General features: G+C 36.0%; 1 protein-coding gene across 2 annotated transcripts in view; it reads left to right on the forward strand.

The window, feature by feature from the left end:
- Window positions 1-1,819: 1,819 nt before the first annotated feature.
- The window catches only part of TRPC6 (transient receptor potential cation channel subfamily C member 6), a gene marked incomplete at its 5' end in the record, with an annotated part of 122,853 nt that continues 101,297 nt past the window's right edge, over window positions 1,820-23,375 (forward strand). For both annotated transcript variants that reach the window (XM_082660560.1, XM_082660561.1), the window contains one exon: window positions 1,820-1,989. In XM_082660560.1, the coding sequence (XP_082516686.1) occupies window positions 1,820-1,989 (170 nt within the window). The remainder of the gene's footprint in view (window positions 1,990-23,375) is intronic.

The raw sequence follows: 23,375 nt of genomic DNA on the forward strand, positions 1-23,375 counted from the left end.
CGGCATGTGGGATCTTCCCAGACCAGGGCTCGAACCCGTGTCCCCTGCATTGGCAGGTAGATTCTCAACCACTGCGCCACCAGGGAAGCCCCAAGGAGGAGATTCTTAAATCACGAATAATGTACTTCACAATGATGGTGATTAGTTTTTCAGGGTAAATGTTCTTTTAGTGGCCAAGACTGTTTTCCTATCTTTTCTGTACTGCGTCCATCCATCTGTTCATTCACTCATTCCACATACCAGTGACAAATACAGACCCAGGCCCTCAGAATACAACAGTTCCTGTCCTCTCTGAGCTTTAGTTCTTAGTGTACTGGCAGAGTCAAAAACACTAAATTTGTGACCTCTTTTCTCCTCCATCAAGTTCACTGCTTTCACACTTCCAACATCCATTTTATTGTCCACCTATTTATGGGAAGCAAAAGTACCATTGTCAACAGAATTTCAGACTGTCTGGCTTTCTTCAATCCTATTGCAACCAGTTTCTGATCTTTTCATGTCTGGCTCCTTGCCCTGTCCATCTCCACTTAACTAGCACCTGCCTGGAAAGGTCTCTTTTAACCTCCTAATAATCTTAAGTAGTCAGTCTCCAGTTACTATCACATCAACCTGTCTTATTTTTATTGTAGCCTTTTTCTCTGATACTTTCTCGTTTGCTCGTTTAATCTCTGTCTCCTTCTCTTCCAGGAAGGCAGACAGGCACCTTATCTGGCTAGTTTGCCTCTGAATCCTAAAATGGTGCTTGGCACACAATTGGGATCAACTAAATATTTGTTGAACGAATGGATTCCTAAATGACAACTACTTGAACTACTACAGATAGTGATTCATCCTTGTTGAGTTTCTTTCACTTTGCACATGTATGAAGATTAAATCTGAATTTAAAACTGTCTTAAAATTAAAAACAGTTCGGAAATGTGGGAAACATCTGGCAGAGAGATAATTCTGGCATTTGCAATGATGGAAGGAAAGTTTTTCTCTGAAGTAAGCAGGTTGGTGGCCTCTATTGGTATCATCGGAAAATGCCTATTTTTGTTGATTTGCTCAGGAACTGGGAACATTTGGCATTGGGAACACAGAATGTTGTTCATTTTAAAGTGAAGAGTTATAACTTCGGGGGTTGGGAGTGGGAGAGAAAATGTCCTAAGAAATGAAGGCAGACAGGAGAAAGGAGAGGCTTCTGTCTCTTTTAAAAAAGAGTTCTTTGAGTCTTACTTAAGAGAAGCTTCCTAGAAAGTTCTTAATTTGTATGGTTTCTAAATAAGCAAACTCTTAGGGCCCCCCCCCCCCAAAAAAAGTGCATGTGTGGCTCCACCTACTTTAGGTTCATCTTGGCCCTGAAAGTTGTGGCTACACGACAGGCTTTTTCTGGAACGTCGTTCCGATCCCTTTAAAGGTGGAATCATGACGGAGGATGCGGGGGAAGAAGGCGGGAGCTGACGGCTGAAGAGTCTCGGTTGACATAGTAACTCTTCAGCTCTGTCTCCCTTGCTCTCAGCTCTCAGGTTCCGCTGCCACCCGCCGCCCCGCCTGCGCTCGCTCGGTCCGGGAGCCCCAGCCGCCTCCCCGGACGCACCCCAGAAAAGGTCCCCTTTGCGACCCGCTGCGTGGTGACTTCTCCCCGGGCCAGCGGGTGAGCCGCTCGCGGAGCTCATCTCTCAGGGCGTCTGCCCTCCTCGCCTCACCCTCACCCCCTGAGCACCAGTCTGCCGCGGGCCAGTCCGGCAGGTGACGCGGACCCCTCCGCACCGGGTCCCCGCTGGAACTGCCGAGGCGCCTCCCCCAGGAGCTGGATCCCGGCCAGTCGGGCGTTCCCGCCATGAACCAGAGCTCAGCATTCGGGCCCGGTAGGGGAAGCTCTCCCGGGGTGGCTACCCGGGCCCGCGCGCGGCGCAACGAGAGCCAAGACTATCTGCTCATGGACTCGGAGGTGGGAGACGACGGCTGGCCGCAGCCCCCCCTGCCTCCCTACGGCTACTACCCTTGCTTGTGAGTGCGGGCGCTGCGGGCAGGCCGGGGGCGCTGCAGGCGGGAGGTGTGCGCTCGCCGGAGAAGACCCGGGGCTCCGCGCGCGTCTCCGCACGCGTCTGCCTTCCCAGGGCCGCGCGAGCCGGGCTGAGACCCGAGTGAGAGGAGGGCGCGCGCGGATCTAAGGTTTGCTCCGGGCGAGCACGCACGGGTAGGTTTGCCCGAGAGAGTGAGACCGTGGGGTACCGACGCCACTACAGGTGATAGGTGTATGTCGGTTTCTTTAGTCCCAAGTAATCGGGAGCCCTCAAAGAGACCCTGTGTCGCTGCGCCAAAGGCATGGTCTGGGCGGGGGACTGATTCAAATTTGCGTCCCCAGTGACTCTTAGCATCTGTGGGAGGGATGACCAGAACTCTCGGTCCTGGGCGCAGCTCGGCGCTTCTGCCAGGGGAACTCGAGAACCCGCGCGCCCGCCCTCTAAACACTCCCCACCGTTGCCCTTAAGGGGGCGCGCACAGGTTCTCAGCTACCAGACGGCAGCAAAGTTCGAAGGGGCGCGTGGGAGGGGGTGCACTTACCCCAGGCATCCTCTCCCCAGCCTCCGGTTCTCCGAGTTAAATAGGAGAAATAGAACCTCTAGGCTTTCCCACCCATAGCGCGAAACTTTTACCAAGGGCGTACGGGGGAGGCGAGCCTGTTACAGGTGCGGGCCGGAAATTGATAATTGTAGAAGCTGAAGAAGGTCGTCTGCTCTGGACCCTGAGTGACTACGAGATATTATTTAAGAATCTGGAGTTTCTTTTTTGGCGGGGGATGGGTGGCAGGGGCAAGCAGAGGACGGAATGAGGCAGTCTCCCCTCCCCCACACGCCTGGGACCACAAGTGCAGCTGGCAGATAGTGTGTCTGCCTCTTTGCTCCTTTAGTTGATTGGGCAGTATGGTTTCTTGACATGTCACATCCATCTGCATGCGGTTTCCCGAGGAAAGCAGTTCTCAGTAGCAGTTCTGTTAGCAGCTGTAGAGGGGTGTGTGTGTGTGTGTGTGTGTGTCTCACTCTCGGGGGATGGGGGGCAGGATGGATGGGTGCACCTTCAGATCATTGGTCAGGGCTGCCCAGAGTCAAGGCTTGCTGTAGATCCCTTTCCCAATAAGAACTGAGCCCCGGGAAATGGTGCATCTAATTTTTCCCCTAGATAAAAGAAAAAAAAATTGGAACTGGTTCCATTCATCTACGTGCTGTATGGTTTGAAAGCATTTACTGTTACTTACTTTTTTCTTTTTAAAAAAATTAAGATATATTTCACATTTCATAAAATATATCTATTTAAGTTGTACAGTTCAGTGGTGTTTAGTATATGCACAGAGTTGGGGACCATCACCACTATGTTATTCCAGGACATCACCCTCAAAAGAAATCTTGTACTTGACGTTAAATTAGAAAATATTTCTGTGTCTTTTACTACAGAACTTCTCAAATTTTAATGGCATATGAATTACTTATGGAGCTTGTTAAAGTGCAGATTCTGATTCAGTAGGGTCTAAGTGCAGCCCAAATTTCTGCCTTTCTAACAATCTCTGAGAAGATGTAGAGGCTGCTGGTCTGTGGAGCATACTTTGAGTAGAGAGGAGATATATGCCAAGAAAAAATAAAAATAAATAAATAATTTCTGGATATTCTGAACGCAGCTACTTTCAAATTTGCTTTAAGGGTATCTTTGAAACATAGATGGACTTTTTCATTGACTTAGACTTAAGATCTACCCTTAAGCCTGAGGGTTATGTTTGGTAATGTTACCTGTGGGTAAGTTAAGCAACTTATAAAAGCTATATTGCTTTTTAAAAATTAGACTGCTCCATAGACAAAATCTTTTTTTTTTCTCTCTTTATCACCTAATCATTCTATAGTCACTTGTTACTGTGTGGGGAAAATAATTTGATTTTAAACACTTGTGGCTATATGTTAGTAGTGAGACAGACTAAATAAAACAATAATTGCAAGTTGTCCTGAAAAGTTTCCCCAATGCTTTCTTCAAATGTGGTTTACTGCCTTATTGATTTATCTAGTTTTTACATCATCTACTATTTAGAGAATAAGTATTTTTCTCCCTTCGTTCAGGAATCCTAGATCACTCTTAATGGATAGGCCTTGGCAGTAGAGAGATGAACAGAAATATTTTAATGTGCTTCAACTCTTATTGAGCACCCCCTGTCATGTCAGAGGTATGATAGTAAATTTAAGAGTGAGCCATGTTTCTAAGTAAGACTTTGGTCTTGTCCAAGTCTATTATTTCCAAAAGGTTCTTAGTTACTTTTCATCACTATTTACTCTGGCAAGGTTTTAATTTTTTCCAGTTAAATAATCAAGTAACTGAAAAATTTTAACCAGTAAACAATAGTATTTCACACCTGTGATGTATGAGAAAGAATGAAAGAAAATTATTTCCCTCCTGGGCTTCCCTGGAGGCACAGTGGTTGAAAGTCTGCCTGCCAATGCAGGGGACACGGGTTCATGCCCCAGTCCGGGTAGGCCCATGAGCCATGGCCACTAAGCCTGCGCATCCGGAGCCTGTGCTCCGCAACGGGAAAGGCCACATCAGTGAGAGGCCCACGTACCGCAAAAAATAAATAAATAAATAAATAAAAATAAAAAAATTATTTCCCTCTGTTAGAGAGTACAAATAGGAGCTTCTATATGCTTTTGACTTGCAATTTAAACAATTGTTTGTATATTTTCCTAGAGTGAGAGGCATAATATTTGTGAAAGTGGCAATCACTAGTATACTTTAGATATGGGTACTGCCATTATCTCAAATCACTGAGATTTTTTCCCTTGTAAGATAACAGATTTTTGCAAATTATCAATTCTGTGGGATAAGTTCTATGACTCTTGCTAAAATATTGTCATAGTTCACTTATGTAGAATGATTTATATATATATTTATGAGGCTTTTACTACTGAAAATTTTGGCAAATTATCTTGTTTGAGAGAAATTAAGTATTCTCAGAACTTAAGTGTAAGAAGTAACATTTTGAAGTGGTGCTTGGAAGAAAAAGATTCAAATTCTCCCTTTTTTCAACTTCTAATTGGAAATCAATTAATACAATATATTTTGATCAGTTTGTAATCATGGTTAGCAAGAAATGTCCATGTCCAAGGAGGATCCCAGGAGTTAGAGAGTTCCTTCATTTAGAACTTAAAAATGTCTCTAGTCCTTCCCTTCTGAACATGGAGAAGAATTCTGGACATAAAAAATGTTAAGTGTTTCTAAATTCTCAAGATCTGAAATAGTCCAACTGAAATTTCTGCTTGGAAAAGACTAATTATGAATAATGAAACAAACTGTAAACTAAAGCTCTGGCAAAACAATAGACTGAGATATTCTAAAAAAAATTACGGTTACAAACACCTAGCAGTACTGGATAAAATAATCTAAATGATTTTAACGTGGTACCCAATTTTGCAAAAAATAAAAGGGATTACCATTTGCCAAAAGCAAAGAAGTTAAAAGACAGAGTATACCCTGAGAAACGATGCTGTGGTTACCCCAGTGATTATGGATCTGGGTGACCAGGAGGTTGGAGTCTAATGTCCATGTGAGATGGAGAAAAGCTAAGGCCTTGGTTCCAGATGAGGCAGTGTTGGAACTGAGACATCCCTGTCCGCTGCATAAAACCAGGACCCTTATTTTAGTGAAAAGTTAGACTAGCATAATATGCCATCAGCACGGAGTGAGAACAAGAAACTTTGTTAGTAAGAGGAAAAGGAACCTTCCCCTAAGAATTTCATTCTTTGGGCCTGAACATCATGTGACTCTATTTTTGCTTTTGTTTTTTACACTACCTAACTGACCTAGAAATCTTCAAGTTGAAAAATACTCCGGCTCCTAGAAGAGTAAAACAGAAAGGCATTCTGAAAGTGTAGTACCAACTATCTAGACTGCCAAGGATTTTCAGGAAAACAGCAATCCCTGCTAAAGATATGCTCACTATAATACATAACGAAACACACAAGGAAACAATCAACTAAGAACAAAAGTTAGCAGTCAGTACAGTCCATGAGGGAGAGTTAACATGAGACATAACAGCAGTATTGGATCCTTAATAACTTGAGATAATATAGCAACATGAAAGAGAATATATAAAATGGGTATGTATAAAATGTTGACAGTATAAAAAGAAGTTAAACCCTAACAAAGAATGACTTATTTTTAAAAAACAAATAGAAAACCTGTAAGTGAAAAATATAATTTTGAAATGAAAACTCAATGGAAAGATTAAAAATGCAGATTAGCCATGGTATAATCGATGATAATACCTAGAATGCAGAGACATAAATAAATGGAAAATATAAACATTATTGAGCTAAGAAACACGAAGGTAGGAGTTACAGAAGGAGAAAATAGAGAGAATGAGGGAGAGGCAACATTTGAATAGATAATGGATGATAATTTTCCAGAAGTGATTCATTCTCATGTTTATGAAGTACAAGAATACTAGTGTGATACAGAAAAATAAACCCATTTAAATGTATTATATTGAAATTGAAGAACACTAAAGATAAGAAATATAAAAATGAACCAAAATATAAGAGATTCAAATGAGTGAGTTTTAAAATTTAGAATAAGAAAACATACTCATAGTGTATTTTGATACCCAGTGTATTGATACCCAGTGTATTTTGATGTGTAGCTTATAAGAACTATGGTTTTTCTTTTACATGAAGCATTGTTTACTCTCTAGTTATTAATGCAGTTTTTAATACAAAGTCAGTGCTCCATTGCTGGTAGTATCTCTTTAAACATGGGTATGGACAAAAAGGGATTCCAAGGGTCATTAAATCATGGTCTCAGGAGAAACCCAAAGAGATTCTTAATTGTATACTTTAATTCATATTATGAAACAAAAGTGACCTTTTAAAAAATGTTTTAATGGGTCATGGATCTTTTTAAATTTTTATTGACCTCAGGATGGTTTTGGATGAAACCCATCTATGAGCTCTAGGACCCAGACTTTGAACTCTTGATTTAAGAGAGGTAACCTAAGGTCAGAGACCACAGATAAATAGATTTCCCCAACATAGCCTTCTTTTCTCCAGGCAAAATAAAATATGCTTGAATTTATTTATGTATTAAAAGGGAATGAAAAATTCAGACTGCAGGATAGAAAATGTTTTCTGACATTAACTGCTGATAGAGTACACGAATCCCTTGAAAAAGTTTAGGATTGACTTTAGAGTATGGACTCAAGCCTATGAATCACATTACATTTTTATGTGCTTGTTATCCCTCCATTATTTTTGCCTCCCTATGTCTGATAAATATGTGTATTCAAACATCCGTTTTACTTTTTGCTCACAAATCTCTTTCTACCAGACTGTATGCCTCTAGTCCTTCATTTCTCTACTCTTAACATAGAATCTAGCAAAGAGAAGGTGTAAATTAATTTATTCCTCAACAAAGACATTATCCTCTCATCAGTATTTATTCTAATAAGGAATAACGTGGTGCCAGCTCTTTTCATAAAATAACATCTGAGTCCTTTAAGGAAGACAGAAGAGTGAATGTCCACATAGAAGGAGATACCCAGATCTTATATTCCGGCTGCCTGTCCACTTAGATTCACCTTCTTCTGGGGGATCTGTCACTAATTACTATGCCACTACCATGCTGCTCGCCTTTTTAGCTCTAGCCCCAGACTCTCCCCTTCAAGTTCCTTCTGCTCACCTGAGATGAGGCTGTATCTTTATCAGTACTTGTCAAATGCTTAGGAATAACCAAAGATAATTAACATACAGAGAAAAACTCCTGGCTGGCTATAACTGTCTTTCAGCTCATTTGTGGAGTCTCCTAAGGACTGACCCCTGCCTAACCCCAAGTTTTATCCAACTGGCAGAGAGTATTCTTCCCTCTCCTCCTCAGACCATCCACAGACAATCTAGCCCTTAATAGTCAGTGTTCCATAAATTGGGAGATTGGGACTAACATATACACACTACTATATATAAAATAGATAACTAATAATAATCTGCTGTATAGCACAGGGAACTCTACTCAATACTCTCTAATGGCCTACATGGGAAAAGAATCTTAAAGAAGAAGAGTAGATATATGTATATGTATAACTGATTCACCTTGCTGTACACCTGAAACTAGCACGACATTATAAATCAACTATACTCCAATAAAAATCTTAAAAAAGTTAAAAAAAAAAAAAAGTCAGTCTTAGCCCAGATGGACAAAGGAATACCACCCTCCTCCCTTTATCCAGAGTAAGATATGCCTCTCAAACTCCATTTCTTTTCCTAGGATCTCCTTCTTTCCTGGATCATTGACATTAGGTATGTCTACTCTTTTAAGCAGAGATCCTACCACCTACCCACACAGGTATGGCTTCACTCTCTGACCCATAGGGGCAGTTACCTTAGAACACAGCCACTCAGCAGCAGTATAAGGGATTTCCAAGTAAAATCAAGGACTCATTTCCTTATAAGAACACATTTATCATATGAAAAATAAAATCAATCAAATAGAGTATGTGTGATATCATGATTTCTTATGATATCACAAACATATGTAGTGGTTTAGAATTCAGAGGGAATCCTAGTATCTATTATGTCCTTTGAAAGAAATAGCATCTATAACCATAAAGCAAAGACTTGGACCTTGGTTAAGGGTATGCAGTTTGGAAGCTGCTGTGCTAGCCGGAGAAAAACAAGTGTAAAAATCACCTTTGGATCCGCTTTCCCTTCTTCATTTAGGAATCAACAACTCCTCCAGCTGCCATTTGGATTAATGGTGTGTCTCTTTTTTTTTTTTTTATATACCACATATTCTTTATCCATTCATCTATATTTTTTCTTAACATCTTTATTGGAGTATAATTGCTATACAATGGTGTGTTAGTTTCTGCTTTACAACAAAGTGAGTCAGTTATACATATACATATGTTCCCATATCTCTTCCCTCTTGTGTCTCCCTCCCACCCACCCTCCCTATCCTACCCCTCTAGGTGGTCACAAACCACCTAGCTGATCTGTCTTTTAATTGACCACTTTGAAGTTCTGTGTTCTGCATGACAGAAACCATCTATTTTGTTTCTAAACCTCCCCTGGCTTGAAGTAATCAACATCTGCTGATAACAATTTATTATCATGAAACATCTTTTTTAGAGGTCCAACACCGTAGGTTGTGGAGTTATTTCCAGATGTGCTGAAATGCCCACATTTATTCTGTAACATAATGTTTGTTTACCTCTAGGAAGACATTGCATAACTTTTTTTCTCTAGACAGTTATGTTCCTTGAGTTACAAGAGGTAAGTTGACTTCATAAGGCAATTCATCTTTGCCTCTTAGAGAGTAAATCATAAAAGGAAAACATTTTCTTGAGTCCATTCTTGTTTTTCTCCCTCTTTCATAAAAAATGCTGAATGTAATTGGAACCAGTTGGATAAAATTACCGTTTGTGATTGCTCTTTGTTTAGGAAGCTTCTGCTGGCTTTCAGGACATGAAGTGCTCATCTCTATGTCAAATTTCAATTAAACTTTGGCATCTAAAACTTGGTATGCTGTTTAAGACCCTTAAGATATTGGAATGGATTGAATCACATTTCTTATAGAATGTCCTTTTGGAGCAGCATATAGAAATGAATGTCACAAATACCGAAACAACACGTTAGTTGCAGTCTAACTATTCTCACCCTAATTCAGGTAACTCAGCCAGAACAAAGAGGAGCAGGGGTACTGACTAGAGTTATTTACAGGTCAGGGCGAGTTGCTGTTTCTGTAGAGGACTAATCTAAAGTATTTGTGTATATTTTGGGGGACTAACATTTTTTGAATACCTACTCTGTAGCATGTCCTCTTCTAGTTGTCATACAAATGTAATTTGCTCTTCGGAGCAGCCACCTGGATATTTTTAATGTCTATTTTATAAATGACCATGCTGAAGTTTAGAAACATTGAGCAATATTTAGAAAGTTACACAGCTGGAAAGTTGTTGTCAAGTGGACAAAAACCAATACATTTTAGGTAACGCAGGCTGGAACGCATAAACAGAAGGGCTGGCAGGTTGCACAGAGTCCCCTAATCTCCAGGCATCCCATATAATCATGCCTGTGCCCGGCACAGCTGGATACGTGATGGGTGTCCTCTTGGAGAGCGCACTCACTTCCTTCTCCTGTATCTTTTCATAGGTACTTGAGAAGCCACAGGTTGGCTCTGATCTACGGCACCAAGATTCCTGAGCTGTGCTCCTTTTATCTAAGTTATTCTCTGGTGAGGGAAGAAGACAGGAAGAAAGGTTATAATAGCAGTAATGTGTGTGTTTCACTTCTACCTCTTCTTTCTATTGAAATCTTAGTCATCCGTGAAGATCAAGCTTTATATTCCACTAATTCATTAATCTGTTTATTCATTCATCTTTGTTGACTTATATGATTTTGTCACATAATAATAAAAATAACAACTAGATTTATTAGGGATTTCTATGTGCTAGGCCCTCTAAGTGCTTTATATGTACCTCATTTAATACTCCCAGCAAATCTCTGTTTTACTGATGTTTTAATAAGAAAGAAAAAAGTAAAAATATACCACAGCAAAGAGAGGTTAAGTGATTTGCCAGGGATTACACAGCCAGTAGTTGACAGAAATGAGAAGAAAGAAAGGAAAGAAAGAAAGATCCTATCACTTATCTAGACACAGTGAAACTAGATTTTGAAAAACTGTCAATCTTTGTCACCAAAGGAAGACTGTGAATGCATCAAAACTAAGTAATCTGTAAAGTACTTACTAATTTTAGCAATGGTCCACAAGCTGATCATGACTCTTTTAAGATTACAAAAGAGGAAGCTTTCTTTTACTCTTGATTTCTATCATGTGGATGAAATTGCTTCTTTGTTATGAAACAGGTTGTATTAGAAAAACTGACCTGACTCAAATGGTAGTGTGAAACTGGATTTCATTGCAGGATTTGCATACTTTGTAAAGCATTTTACATATCTGAAAGTATATATTGCTAGAAATCAATTACAGCATGGATAGTTATGTTAAGATTGATTGCCTTTTCAAGGCAGATTTCACGTTTCAGTTACAGAAACTCTGGTTGCAGCACAAAGAACATTTTGTCCTGACATGTATGGGTCAGCACAAAACCCTTGCACAAAACTGGGAAGAGTTCTCTTCATGGGAATTACTAACAAGATTATCTTGAGAATTATAATAGGATTTGGAAATGACATGATTTCTAAAACTCTTTTAAAGATTCTTTTAGGCAGTTTAAACTGTTAGAGATAAAACTTATTTTTATTATTACTATGTTAAACTCTCTGAAACAGAATTTTGCATTGAATAGGTTGAAGGGTGGCAGTAGTTGCTATGAAAAGCTGATTCCTGGGCACTGTAAGAATCTTCTCTTCTCCCCAGTAAAATGTTTTCTGCAGGACCCCTTTTCTTGGAGGGACATTCAGGGCCAGACACTGTATTTCGTCTTGAAGAAAACATTAATTTCTTTCAACAAATATTTGTTTAGCTCCTTTGATGTGCTTAGCACCGTATTTGGGAATCACTGTTACTGTATTTCATAGAGTCCAAGGTTGTATCAATTTTAACCTGTCCTGATGTTTTATATGCCTTTGAAAAACAAGAAAAAAAGTACTGTATCAATTATATTATACCTTAGATTTTTATATTATAGCTATTGAAATAGATCTTTATACTTAATTAAGTGTAGGTTTGGGTCACATATAACTCTTACACACATATGGAAAAAAAAGTCTAAACAAAATAAATTTAGTTAAGGTATTCCTAAAGCTTCTTCATATTCAGAGATGAACTTTCCTGAGTCATTTTCAACTCAAAATATTTGATATCTATGTTTCTCCACACGGTCTTGTCCTTTGTGCCAAGAAGACATTGGTGATGCAGCATTTCTTTAAAGAATCCAAAGAACCATGATAGACCAAAAGCTTTCGGTGCTAGGCTGTTAAACTGACTTTGCAATTACATAGAGCTAGACTATTTTGACTTAGCAGTTCCTGAATGTTGCTGAACAAATCTGATTCGCCATCGTTCCCCATGTACGATCCACTCTCCCCAATACACATATGCACATACACACATGTATTTGTTTCTTAGGCTTGAAAGGAATCCTTAGCTACTGTTTCCAGGATTTATTTTCAAGCCACTGTCATCCATTCTGAAACTTTGGAGCCATTGCTTTTAATGCTTGTACATGCACTGCTAAAGGTAAACTGTCATGATAATGACTGACACCAACTGGCAGCACTGATAAGACATGTTCTATTCCAGAGAAGTTAAAGTGGGAGAATTATGTATCCTAGAATCAATGAAATTTGGTGTTTGGTGTGCTAGAGTCAGGGTAAATGAAAGAGGAGGTGAGATATGAAAGATTACAAGGGAGACAATACACTTTATTATCTGTCCGGAATTTGAACTTTATTCTCTGACTTTAAGACACAGATAAGACTATGCCAGTCTTTTGCCTTATTTATATTAGCTTATTTGATCATCACAGCAAACTTTTGTGATGGGTAATATTGTTTCTACTTGTAAATGAGGAAGCAAGTTCAGAAAGGTTAAGAATTGTCTAAGAATTTATGGCTCTCAAAAATCTGAGCCTGTACTTAAACTCCTATTTGACTGTTTTGTTTGTTTGCATTTGACCCTCACTGTCTGAACTTCTTCCCCTCACTGGAATGGCAGCTCCTTGAGGGCGGGGATACAGTCTATAAACTAGCATTTGGTAGGGACTCAATAAATGTTTGCTGGATGAATACAATGTCTTCCTTATACAAAGTGGAAGGCCAATAGATTGGCCTTATCTCTAAATTCTTTTCTCTTTGGGCTTCATACAGTTTTGTGAGACTTTGCCTTTAGGATACCATGTTTTCATCTTAGCCTTTTCAGAAATACTACAGTATTGGAGTTTTGTATTCTTGCAGCTTAGGTCATTTAATGAATTCTAAGAGCTTTGTGATATATCTGCTTGATCCCTAAAATTGTGCTTGTCAAATATTTTTAAATAATCCTGCAAACAAGAAAATATAAATATAAACCATTTATTTTTTTATATTGTGTTGATAGAACACTCATGGAGATTAGTCTTTTTTGTTTTTACTAAAATGGCAACAGGAAAGGTTCTTGTCTTTTTATTTAAATTAAGTTGAAAAAGTTTGTGAAAACTGAACTTCCTGTGACCAAAGCTCATTACATCCCGAGAAGTCTTAAATACTTATATGAAATAATCCAACTTAAAATTGAGAAAGTGAGAAAAGAATGGTTAAGTAAAAATGATTTTAAAATTACATGTTAATGATATTGTAACTTTGATTTGGATCACATTGTGCAGGGCAAAACTTACACATTTAGTTGATTTTCATGGTAATCTGTCTTCTAGAAATTAGATCAATTATTCTCAAATTGTATTGCAATCCACCTTATGCTCAGACTTAGGCATTATCCTCACTTTCTCACATGCAAGAATTTGATATACCCTCACTAGAAAATTGCAGTGAGATATTACTAAAGGAATAGTGTTGCACATCGACTGATGTAAACACAGAAAAAATCAGCAGCCTCTTGTCTAAACATGTACACCAGATGATGGGGATTAAAAAATGTTTTTATCAGTGGGTTGAGAATCTGGCTATATATTAGAATTACCTGGATAATTTTTAAAAATATAGATTCCCTAATAATTACGAGAGTTCAAATAAATCAGTATTTCTGGGGGTTATGGCCTAGGAATAATATTTTTTAAAAAATTTCCCTAGTTGATTCTAATATGTAGTCAGGTTTAGAAACTTATTGTTTCAGCTACTTTAGATTCACTATGAAAACCAGAGTTAGGAACTAAACCTAATTTCAATCAAGAAAACCATTACAGTGTATTCATCCATGCAAAAATGTGAGACTGAAAATCATTTTTCCGGCTTCCCTGGTGGCGCAGTGGTTGAGGGTCCACCTGCTGATGCAGGGGACGTGGGTTCATGCCCCGGTCCGGGAGGATCCCGCATGCCGCGGAGCAGCTGGTCCCGTGAGCCATGGCCACTGGGCCTGCGCGTCCAGAGCCTGTGCTCCACAACGGGAGAGGCCACGGCAGTGAGAGGCCCACGTACCCCCCCCCCCAAAAAAAAAAAAGAAATTCATTTTTCTACCTAAGATCCAATGATTAGTTATTATCAGATAAATTGAAAAATAGTATATTTTAATTCAGCAAATTCTCATCAAATACCTCCTATACACAAGATGCTATTCTTGATATATTTTAGGAGCATAAGTGATGAGATAGGAGATATGCTTGATAAGATGTCAGGAGAGTAACATGTTGTTTTATGAGAAAAACTACCTTTCCAGTTTGTTTCTTAAATCAAAACATGATGCAATAATTTTATATTTAAATTAGAGGAGAAAGTAATTTATTTGAATTTTATTTTTATCTTAATGTTGACCTTCTTTCTGATTTGAATTATCTGTATTTTCAGAAAATATAGAGGAAGTTTGTCCTTTTTAAATCATCCAAGATTTTATGGGGTAAAATTTTCCAAAAGGGTGAAAATTTTGCTATTGAAGAAGCTTATTATCACTTAACTGGATTTCTTTTTCTGAATATTATGAGGTTTTGTAAAACTTTCTTGAAATTCTGCCTCCAGTGGAATAGATAATCTTGATGGTCATCCTGTTTCAAAACAACTAGATTCTGCATAAAATATAATTTATATTTCTGTGCTTGTAGGAAGCAAGGGAAATCTTAACCCAACCCCTGTATGCAAACACGAACATGCACAAGTCATAGGCTTCTATCAGAGTAGCAGTGAACTCTCTTGAAAGGTGGAATTCCATAAATAAGGTGCTAATGTCAGCATCGTGGTTAGGAGACTCTGCCTTGGACCTGGTAATCCTCAATTAATCCTGGTCCTCTGGGTTCTCTACAAATTGGTAATCTTTAATTGTGAGTATATATTTAATTTACCTTAGATACACAAGAAAACAGCCATCCTGAGTGGGAGTCAACAGAAATAGCAAGCAAGATATAAAATCCTTAAGGACTTCAATATAAGGATTAAAGTTAAGAACATAAAATTACTTTGTTTGAACTGTATAAAGACATAAAGATGGAATCCCAAAAGAGAACAAGCACAAGAAAACTATCAAAAATGAGCAAGCATATTTCTAAAAAAATTTTATTGGGATATAGTTGATTTACAGTGTTGTGTTAGTTTGAAGTAGGTGTACAGAAAAATGAATCTGTTATATGTATACATATATTGACTTTTTTAAGATTCTTTTCCCATATAGGCCATTAAAGAGTATTCAGTAGAGTTCCCTGTGCTATATAGTAGGTCCTTATTAATAATCTATTTTATATATAATAGTGTGTATTGATCAATCCCAATCTTCCAGTTTATCCTTCCCCCTTTGCCCCGTGGTAACCATAAGTTTATTTTCTGTATCTATAACTCTGTTTCTGTTTTGTAGATAAATTCATTTATAACCTTTTTTTAGATTTCACATATAAGTGATATCATATGATATTTGTCTTTCTCTGAGCAAGTGTATTGAAAAAAATGACAAGACAACAATACAGCTTTCAGGAAAAAAAAAAAACTATTGAAAGAAAAGTATCAATGGACCAGAGTTATTCATGGAAGATTAAGTGCAGCTAGTAAGAGAATTTATAATTTGGGAGATAGATATTAAAAAGTTTCTCAAAATGTAATACAGAAAGATAAGAAATGTTAAATGTGAGAGAGGTTAAGAGATATAGAGGCTAGAATTGGAAAGATCAGTTTACATATATTCAAAGAACCATAAGCAAAGAAGAAAGGGAATGTAGTTAAGAAACAATTAGAAAAATAATGGCTAAGTTTTTTGCAGAATTGATGAAAGATATGAAGCTACAGAGAAAGGAGCCACAACACATATGAAATAAGATAAATAAAAAGAAATTCACACCTAGATACAAGGAACTGCAACTACATTATAAAAAATTTATTTAAAAAGATCTTATAAGCAGCCAGAGAGAAAAATACAGATTATGTACCAAAGAAAGAGAATTTTCTTCCAGCAAACATCTCAACAGTAAGAATGGAAAGCAGAAGATAAGAGAATTATATATCCAAAATCATATTAATATTCTGTACTCAGAAACAGCCCCTTTCAAGAAAGAGTTTAAAATAAAGACATTTTCAGGGAAAAAATATAAGAAGAATTTATTACCAACACACTTACATGAAAATAACTTGTAAAGGATATACCGTACTTCAGAAAGATGGAAACTTATCCTAGGAGGATGGTCTGTGATATTAAAGGAATGAGAGCAATGAAATTGATAAACACGTAGATAACATTAAATAATCATTCTCCTATAATATAGTTATGTCTAATTTGTGTTTTTAAAAAAGGACAGAACTAAAGTACTGAACAGTTTCATGTAAACTGGGAGAGAATTTTCAGACTTAAAAAATTCTAGAGTCCTTATGTTGCTTGGGAAGGGGTGGGGCTTAAATTAACTACATTGTAAAATTTCAAAGGAAGTCCATACAAGAATAAAAATAGAGTATATAACGGTACAAATCGGAGAGGGAAAATAAAAAGAAAGAGGAAAATGAATGGACAGAGAACTGGAAAAAAAAAAAAACAAGAAAAAAGCCACCTAGAAAAGAAAAATAGGATAAATTCAAAGCAAAAGTAAGATGGTAGAAACAAGTTCATACGTATCTGTTAAGATAATAAATATAAACTGACTAAATTCACCAGGAAAAATTCCCAGAGATTTAGAGAATAGATTTTTCTTAATCTAGTTATTTTTCATTTAAATATGAGACATACCTGAAAAATAAGGACATGGAACACTGGGAATCAAGACAGGAACAAAGATGTATCTGGCAACACAAAGAGAAATATTGGTAGGTATAATAACATCAAACGAAACAAATGTTTTAAAACAAAAATCATTAGTAGGGAAATAGAGGCAACAACAAAATAATAAAAGATATAATTCACCTTGCAGGTATTGAAGTTAAAAATTTGCATACCCATCATAATGTAGCCTTAAAAATATAAAAGTGAAAATCAAAGGAACTGTAAGAACAACACTGACAAATCTGTCATCATAGTGAGAAATCTCAATTTTTGATAGGTTGAGCAAATAAAAACATTTAAATAAGGAAAACTTGAAAGTAAAATTATCAAATATTATTTATTGGACATATATGGGACCTGGCTGTTTAAATAATATCCACTATTTCTCAAGCACATGTGAAACATTAAAATTTGTTGAGATAACTTTATGGTCTAACACATATAAATGTTACTAAAGAATATATATCTCATAGAAAGACTATCTGATCATGATACATTTGAATTAGAGATGAGTAACAAAAATAAACTGTTGCCATCAACTTGAAAATGTATATATATAAATATATATATATATATAATATATATATATACACACACACTCATACATGCACACTTCATGGAGCAAAGAAGAAATCATAATAAAAATTTTAAAATACTTTGAAATAAACTACAATGAAAATAGCAAATTGTAATAGTGGCAGTAGGATTGGTGCTTAACCTTAAATGTTTAAATTAGAGGAAACAAAAGCTAGCAAATATTTTTATTTTGATAATGTTATTTTTTTGTGTGTTTATTCTCTTCTGTGCTCTCTCTTTTCATAATTGAACACTTAGCTAATGGATAAAATTAATCTAGTTATTTTTCATTTAAATATGAGAGATACCTGAAAAATAAGGACATGGAATAAAATTGAAAAACAATAAAATAGTGGAGATCAACAAATCCAGAAGTTTATTATTTTCAAAAACTAAGAAAGTAGAAAAGGCTGGTGAGACTTATCCAGAAAAGAGAATTCACAGATAAACAATATTAAGCATGAAAAATAGATATATTCACAGGTACCTGAAAGATTGTAAAAAGTGATAATATGGAATGATAGAACATAATAACAGTTATCAGAGGTTGAAAAGGTATGATAATAGGCCAAATTTATGCCAAAAATTTGAAAATTTAAGGCACAATGTTCAATTTTTAGAATAATAGAACATATCAAAATTGACTCAAGAAGATTATATAAAAATCTTCTCATAAAAGACACGCTCAGAGAGTTTTATAAATAAAACAAATTTCCTAAGGATAGATCACTTCAATCTCACACAAACTCTTATAGGGAAACCACTGTAACCATGATACACAGTCCAAAACGAGTATAAGGAAAGAAAGTTATGACAATTTGATTCATCAGCATAAATGTAAAACTTTCTAAACAAAATATTAGTAAACCAAACCCAGCGGTTTAATTCTAAGTAAATAATCTATTTAATTCATCAGATCAATAAATTGAAGGAGAAAAGATAAGATATATGATCATCTCAATGAGAAGTGAAAAAGCATTTGATGAATTTCAGTATTAATTCATAACAAAGCTCAATAAAATAGCAATATCCCCACATTTACATGAAAATATTCTGACACATTTCTTTTAAAATTCAAGAGCAAGACATTGATAACCACATCACTGCTTCTATACTGTGTCCTGGAACCTTAATAAGCACAGAAGAAAAGAGAAAGAAATAAAAATGATAGGCTTATAAAGGAAGAAATAAAACTGCCATTATTATATAAGTATTGTAGCATTATTTATAACAGCCAAATCAACCTACGTGTTCATCAATGAATGAATGGATAATGAAGATGTGGTGTATATGTTTAATGGAATATTATTTAGCAGGATAAAGAAAGAAATCCTGTCATTTGCAACAAGAGGACCTTGAGGGCACTATGCTAAGTAAAATAAGTCAGGGAAAGACAAATATTGTACTGGTATCACTTATATGTGGACTCTAAAAAAAAAATCAAATTTATAGAAACAGAGTAGAAAAGAGGTTGCCAGAGGATAGAGGGTGGGGAAATAGGCAGAGGTTGGTTAAAGGGTACAAACTTTCAGCTATAAGATGAAAAAAGTCTGAGTCTGAGAATCCAGTGTAACATGGTGACTATAGTTGATAACATTGTATTGTATAATTGAAATTTGCTAAGAAAATAGAATTTAAATATTCTCATCAAAATAAAGTAAAGATAAATATGTAAATATTCACATATGGATATGTTAATTGGATATGTTAATTAACTAGATGAGGGGAATCCCTTCACAATACATATGTATATCAAATCATCACGGTGTACACTTAAAATATCCTATAATTTTATATGTCAGTTATACCACAATAAAGCTGAAATAACAACAACAAAAAACCCCTGCCATTATTAGCATAAGATTGTCTGCATAGTAAAGCCCCCAAATTCTGCAGACACATATTACAAATAATAAGAGAGTTTAACACATTGTTCTAAGATCAACATATAAAATCAACTAAATTCATTTATATTAGCAATGGGCTGTTAGAAATTACAAAAATTACTATTCACTGAAAAAAACAATACTTAAGACATCAGTAATAAATCTAGCCAAAAATGTGTATGCTTTAATGGAATAAAATTTAAAATTATACTGAAAGATAAAAGGTTGTTCATGTAAATGCAAATATACTAAACCATCTTCACACATATTAAAACTTGATATTTTAATGATGTCAGCTTTTTCCCCAAATTAATCTATAAATTAACTGTAATTTCAATGAAAATTGCAAGATTTTTTCTTTCCAGAAGATTGACAAGTTGATTCTAATATTTATACATATGTGCAAATAACCAAATTATAGCCAATGTCCTGAAGAAGAATCATCTGGAGGGACTTATCAAATATCAGAATACATATTAAGGTTTTAATAATTAAGCTGGTATGACATTGCTGTGATAATAGACTAATTGATTGAATTAAATTTATATGAAAGAGGTGGCTGGGCAGATCAATGAGGAGAAAGCTGATTTTTCATTAAATAGTGATAGAGAAATTGGATATCCATATGGGGGTAAAAAAGCAGAAATTGGATCTCTACCTCACGTCCTACAACAAAAATCCACTACAGATGAATTTTTAGAAGCAAAACATCTGTCTTTGTTTTCTTCTAAAAATTTTAATGACTTGGGGTAGAAAAAGATTCTTATGGCACACAAAAAAATCACAAAACATAAATCATAAAATTAATAAATTTAATCTATAAAAATTAAGAAACTCTGCTTACCAAAAGATACCATAAATGGAAAAGGAAGACAAGATTACAGACTGGAAAAAGCTACTGACAGCATATAATATACATGACAATATATAAATCTCTAAAAAATGGGCAAAGACATACACAGCTTTCTCACAGCAGCAGAAACACAAATGACAAATAATCATCCTTAGTCATATTAATAATCTGGAAAATGCCAGAACAATCACAAAGAGATACCATTTGACATCCACTAAATTGGCAAAAAGTAAATGAGCTCGATAATATTAAGTACCTATGATGATGTAGATCAATGAAACCCTATACCCAGCGTGTAGGAGTATACATCAAAGGGAAGCAACCTTGTTAGAAAAAGAATTTGGCAAAACTTAGTAAAGGTGAAGATGAGAATACCATATAACCCAACAATTTCACTCTTTGGCATATACCTAAAGCAGTGGTCTTAATGTTGTTCAGGTTGGTTACCCTAAAAGAATGTTAACATCTGAAAGTTTTCATCATATGTAATTGCCAGTATATTGTGAAATTAATGTTTATAATTAAAATGGATCCATTACTTTTAAAATTGTATTTTTATCACCATTAATTTAAAAATATATATGTTCTTGTCACCATCAATTTAAAAATATATAGGTTCTTTAATTAAAAATTGTTACTTCCTTTTACTTGAAATCATACTTTTACATAACTTAACTATCATGTCACAACATATTTTTTGAAGGCTTTTTATTGATGATCCTATAAAAGTTTCCTGAAACAAAAGAAAATCTATGTAAAATTTTTAAATTAAAAAAGTTATTCTGAGTTATTATTACAATTAATAATTACAACAACAACAATAATAGCTAACACAGACAGCATTTCCTATGTGCCAGGTACAATTCTAAACATTTTTTACGTATATTAACATATATAAATTTAATTTACAGTTTTTATGTATATCATTTAATGCTTACAATAATCATAAAAGGAACTTATCATCTGCACTTTACAGATGAGGAATTTGAGGCACAGAGAGATTAAGTAACTCTCTCAAGATTTCACAGTTAGTTAAGTCTTGGGTTCAGGATTGGATTCTAGACATTTTGGCTCCAGTTTTCAGATTTTTTTTTGATCAAAACTTCATATATTTTGATCAGTACTATTACAGTTTATTTTTTCTTTACTAACGACTAGAAATGCATCTTCTAAAAAGATGAATGGGGACTCTTTCGTTGCCCTAATTAAAAAAGGCTTAGTTTGAACTTGGGGACATTTATTTAATGTTCAAGAAGCCTTTACACCTTAGGGCAATGCCAAGAATGAATGAGAGTTGTGCTTTTCCTTTGCAAAGTGAGAGAGGGGAGATTGTGGAATGAGCGGTGGGAATGATGAATCAATATGACTAATTGACTACAAGAGTATTCCGAGGGAAATCTAAGGGAAGTTTTAGAAAAGAGTACATATAGATATGGAGGATTTGAAAATAGATTTCAGTAAAACTATTTCTGTCCTTGCACCTTTTGCAAAGTTGTTGTGTGCTCCATGGGTAGGGGTGCTCCAGTTTAAAGACAGAAACCCTAGAGCAGGGCTTCTCAAAGTGCATGCCCAGCATCACCCTGCAACTTGTTAGGAATCCAGATCATCAGGCCTTACTCCAGACTGACTGAATCAGAAACTGAGGGTGGAGTCCAGCAGCCCGTGTGGTTTTTATTTTTATTTTTTTAATGTGCAGCCTGACTTTGGACCGTTGTTCTAATTGCCATAGACTCTACACAGCTCTCAGGGCATGATGCTATTTTGTGCTATCGTTATGGTTTCACCCAGTTGAAAGCATCACCATTGTAAGATAAAGTCCAATTTTAAAGATCTTAAAATGTAAAAGAAATGGGTGTCTTTGATTGAATGAAGTATTGCCTTGACTTGCCTTGCCAGAAGGTTTGTCCTATGTGAAGGAAAGAATTGTGGCTTCCTCCCCACTGTGTTCCTCTCACCCTTCAGTACTTAGTTATGTGGGAGGTGTTGAGTAAAGACTTGCTGAGTGCACATCAACATTAGGCTGCTTCGTTTATTAAATGTTCTCTGGGTTCTTACTTTTCTCTTCCCTTTTCTGCCCGGACAAGAGCCTCATCCTGAGGAAATAGTAGATGCTCAATAAACATTTGTGGATTCATTGACCAATTATGAAAGGAGCTGTAGGCTGGTGTCAGGAATTGGAGTCAAGTAGGAATTGAGAATTTGGTGGTGTCTTTACTATGGAAGAAGGGAAATAGCCACTGCTTCTATTCCTGGACAGTGAGAAAGGGGACAGTATCCTTTGCTGTGAGAAATATGGGGTTAGAGTCAAGAGAGAAGTCTCTGATTAACCAGTATTTGTCTCTGCATTATCTGAACTCATGCTGTTTGACTTTTTTCCCCTTGTATCTTCACTAGTGTATAATCTCAGTGAATGTGAGACTTGGAGACCCTTTCTACTATATTCCTAGTACCTAGAATGTCACCTCTCTCAAAGCAGACAATCAATCAATATGTTTCGAATAAACAATTGAATAATGTGTCAACTGAGATTTACTAAAGCCTGAAAGGAGTTTTGATGTGTGGAAATTTTTTACAAAATTATTGTTTTAATTTTATTAATTTACGTTGAGTTGCAAAATTTAAACCCTAGTGTTTCTCAAGCTTTTGTTTTTAAAAATATTTATTTTATTGTTATAATTGACATATAATATTATATTAGCTTCAAGTGTACAACATGATTTGATAAGTATATATATTGCAAAAGGATCACAGTAAGTCTAGTTAACATCCATCACTACAGTTACAAATCTTTTTTTCTTAAAAATCTATTTTTTTTAGCAACTTTCAAAAATATAATACAGTATTATTGACTATAGTCACCGTGCTGTACATCACATCCCCAGGACCTATTTATTTTAGAACTGGAAGTTGGTGCCTTTTGATCCACTTCACCCATTTGCCCACCCCTCACCCCCCTCCAGTGGCAACCACCCATCTGTTCTCTGTCGCTATGAATTTGGTTTTCGTTTTTGTTTTTTGATTCCACTTATAAGTGCAGTAGCCTGTGTTTTAACAAGCTCTGCAGGTGATTCTAATACATGCTATATTTTGAGAGCTACTACCGAACAGAAAATTTTACCCATGTGCCCCAGAATATACATACAGGAATGTTTGAAACATTGTTTCTAATATTGAACAATTATGCAACATTACTGAGAAGAAATTGTAGGCTG

The sequence above is a fragment of the Grampus griseus genome (genome assembly GCF_964374135.1).
Source record: "Grampus griseus genome assembly, chromosome: 8".
Taxonomy (NCBI): domain Eukaryota; kingdom Metazoa; phylum Chordata; class Mammalia; order Artiodactyla; family Delphinidae; genus Grampus; species Grampus griseus.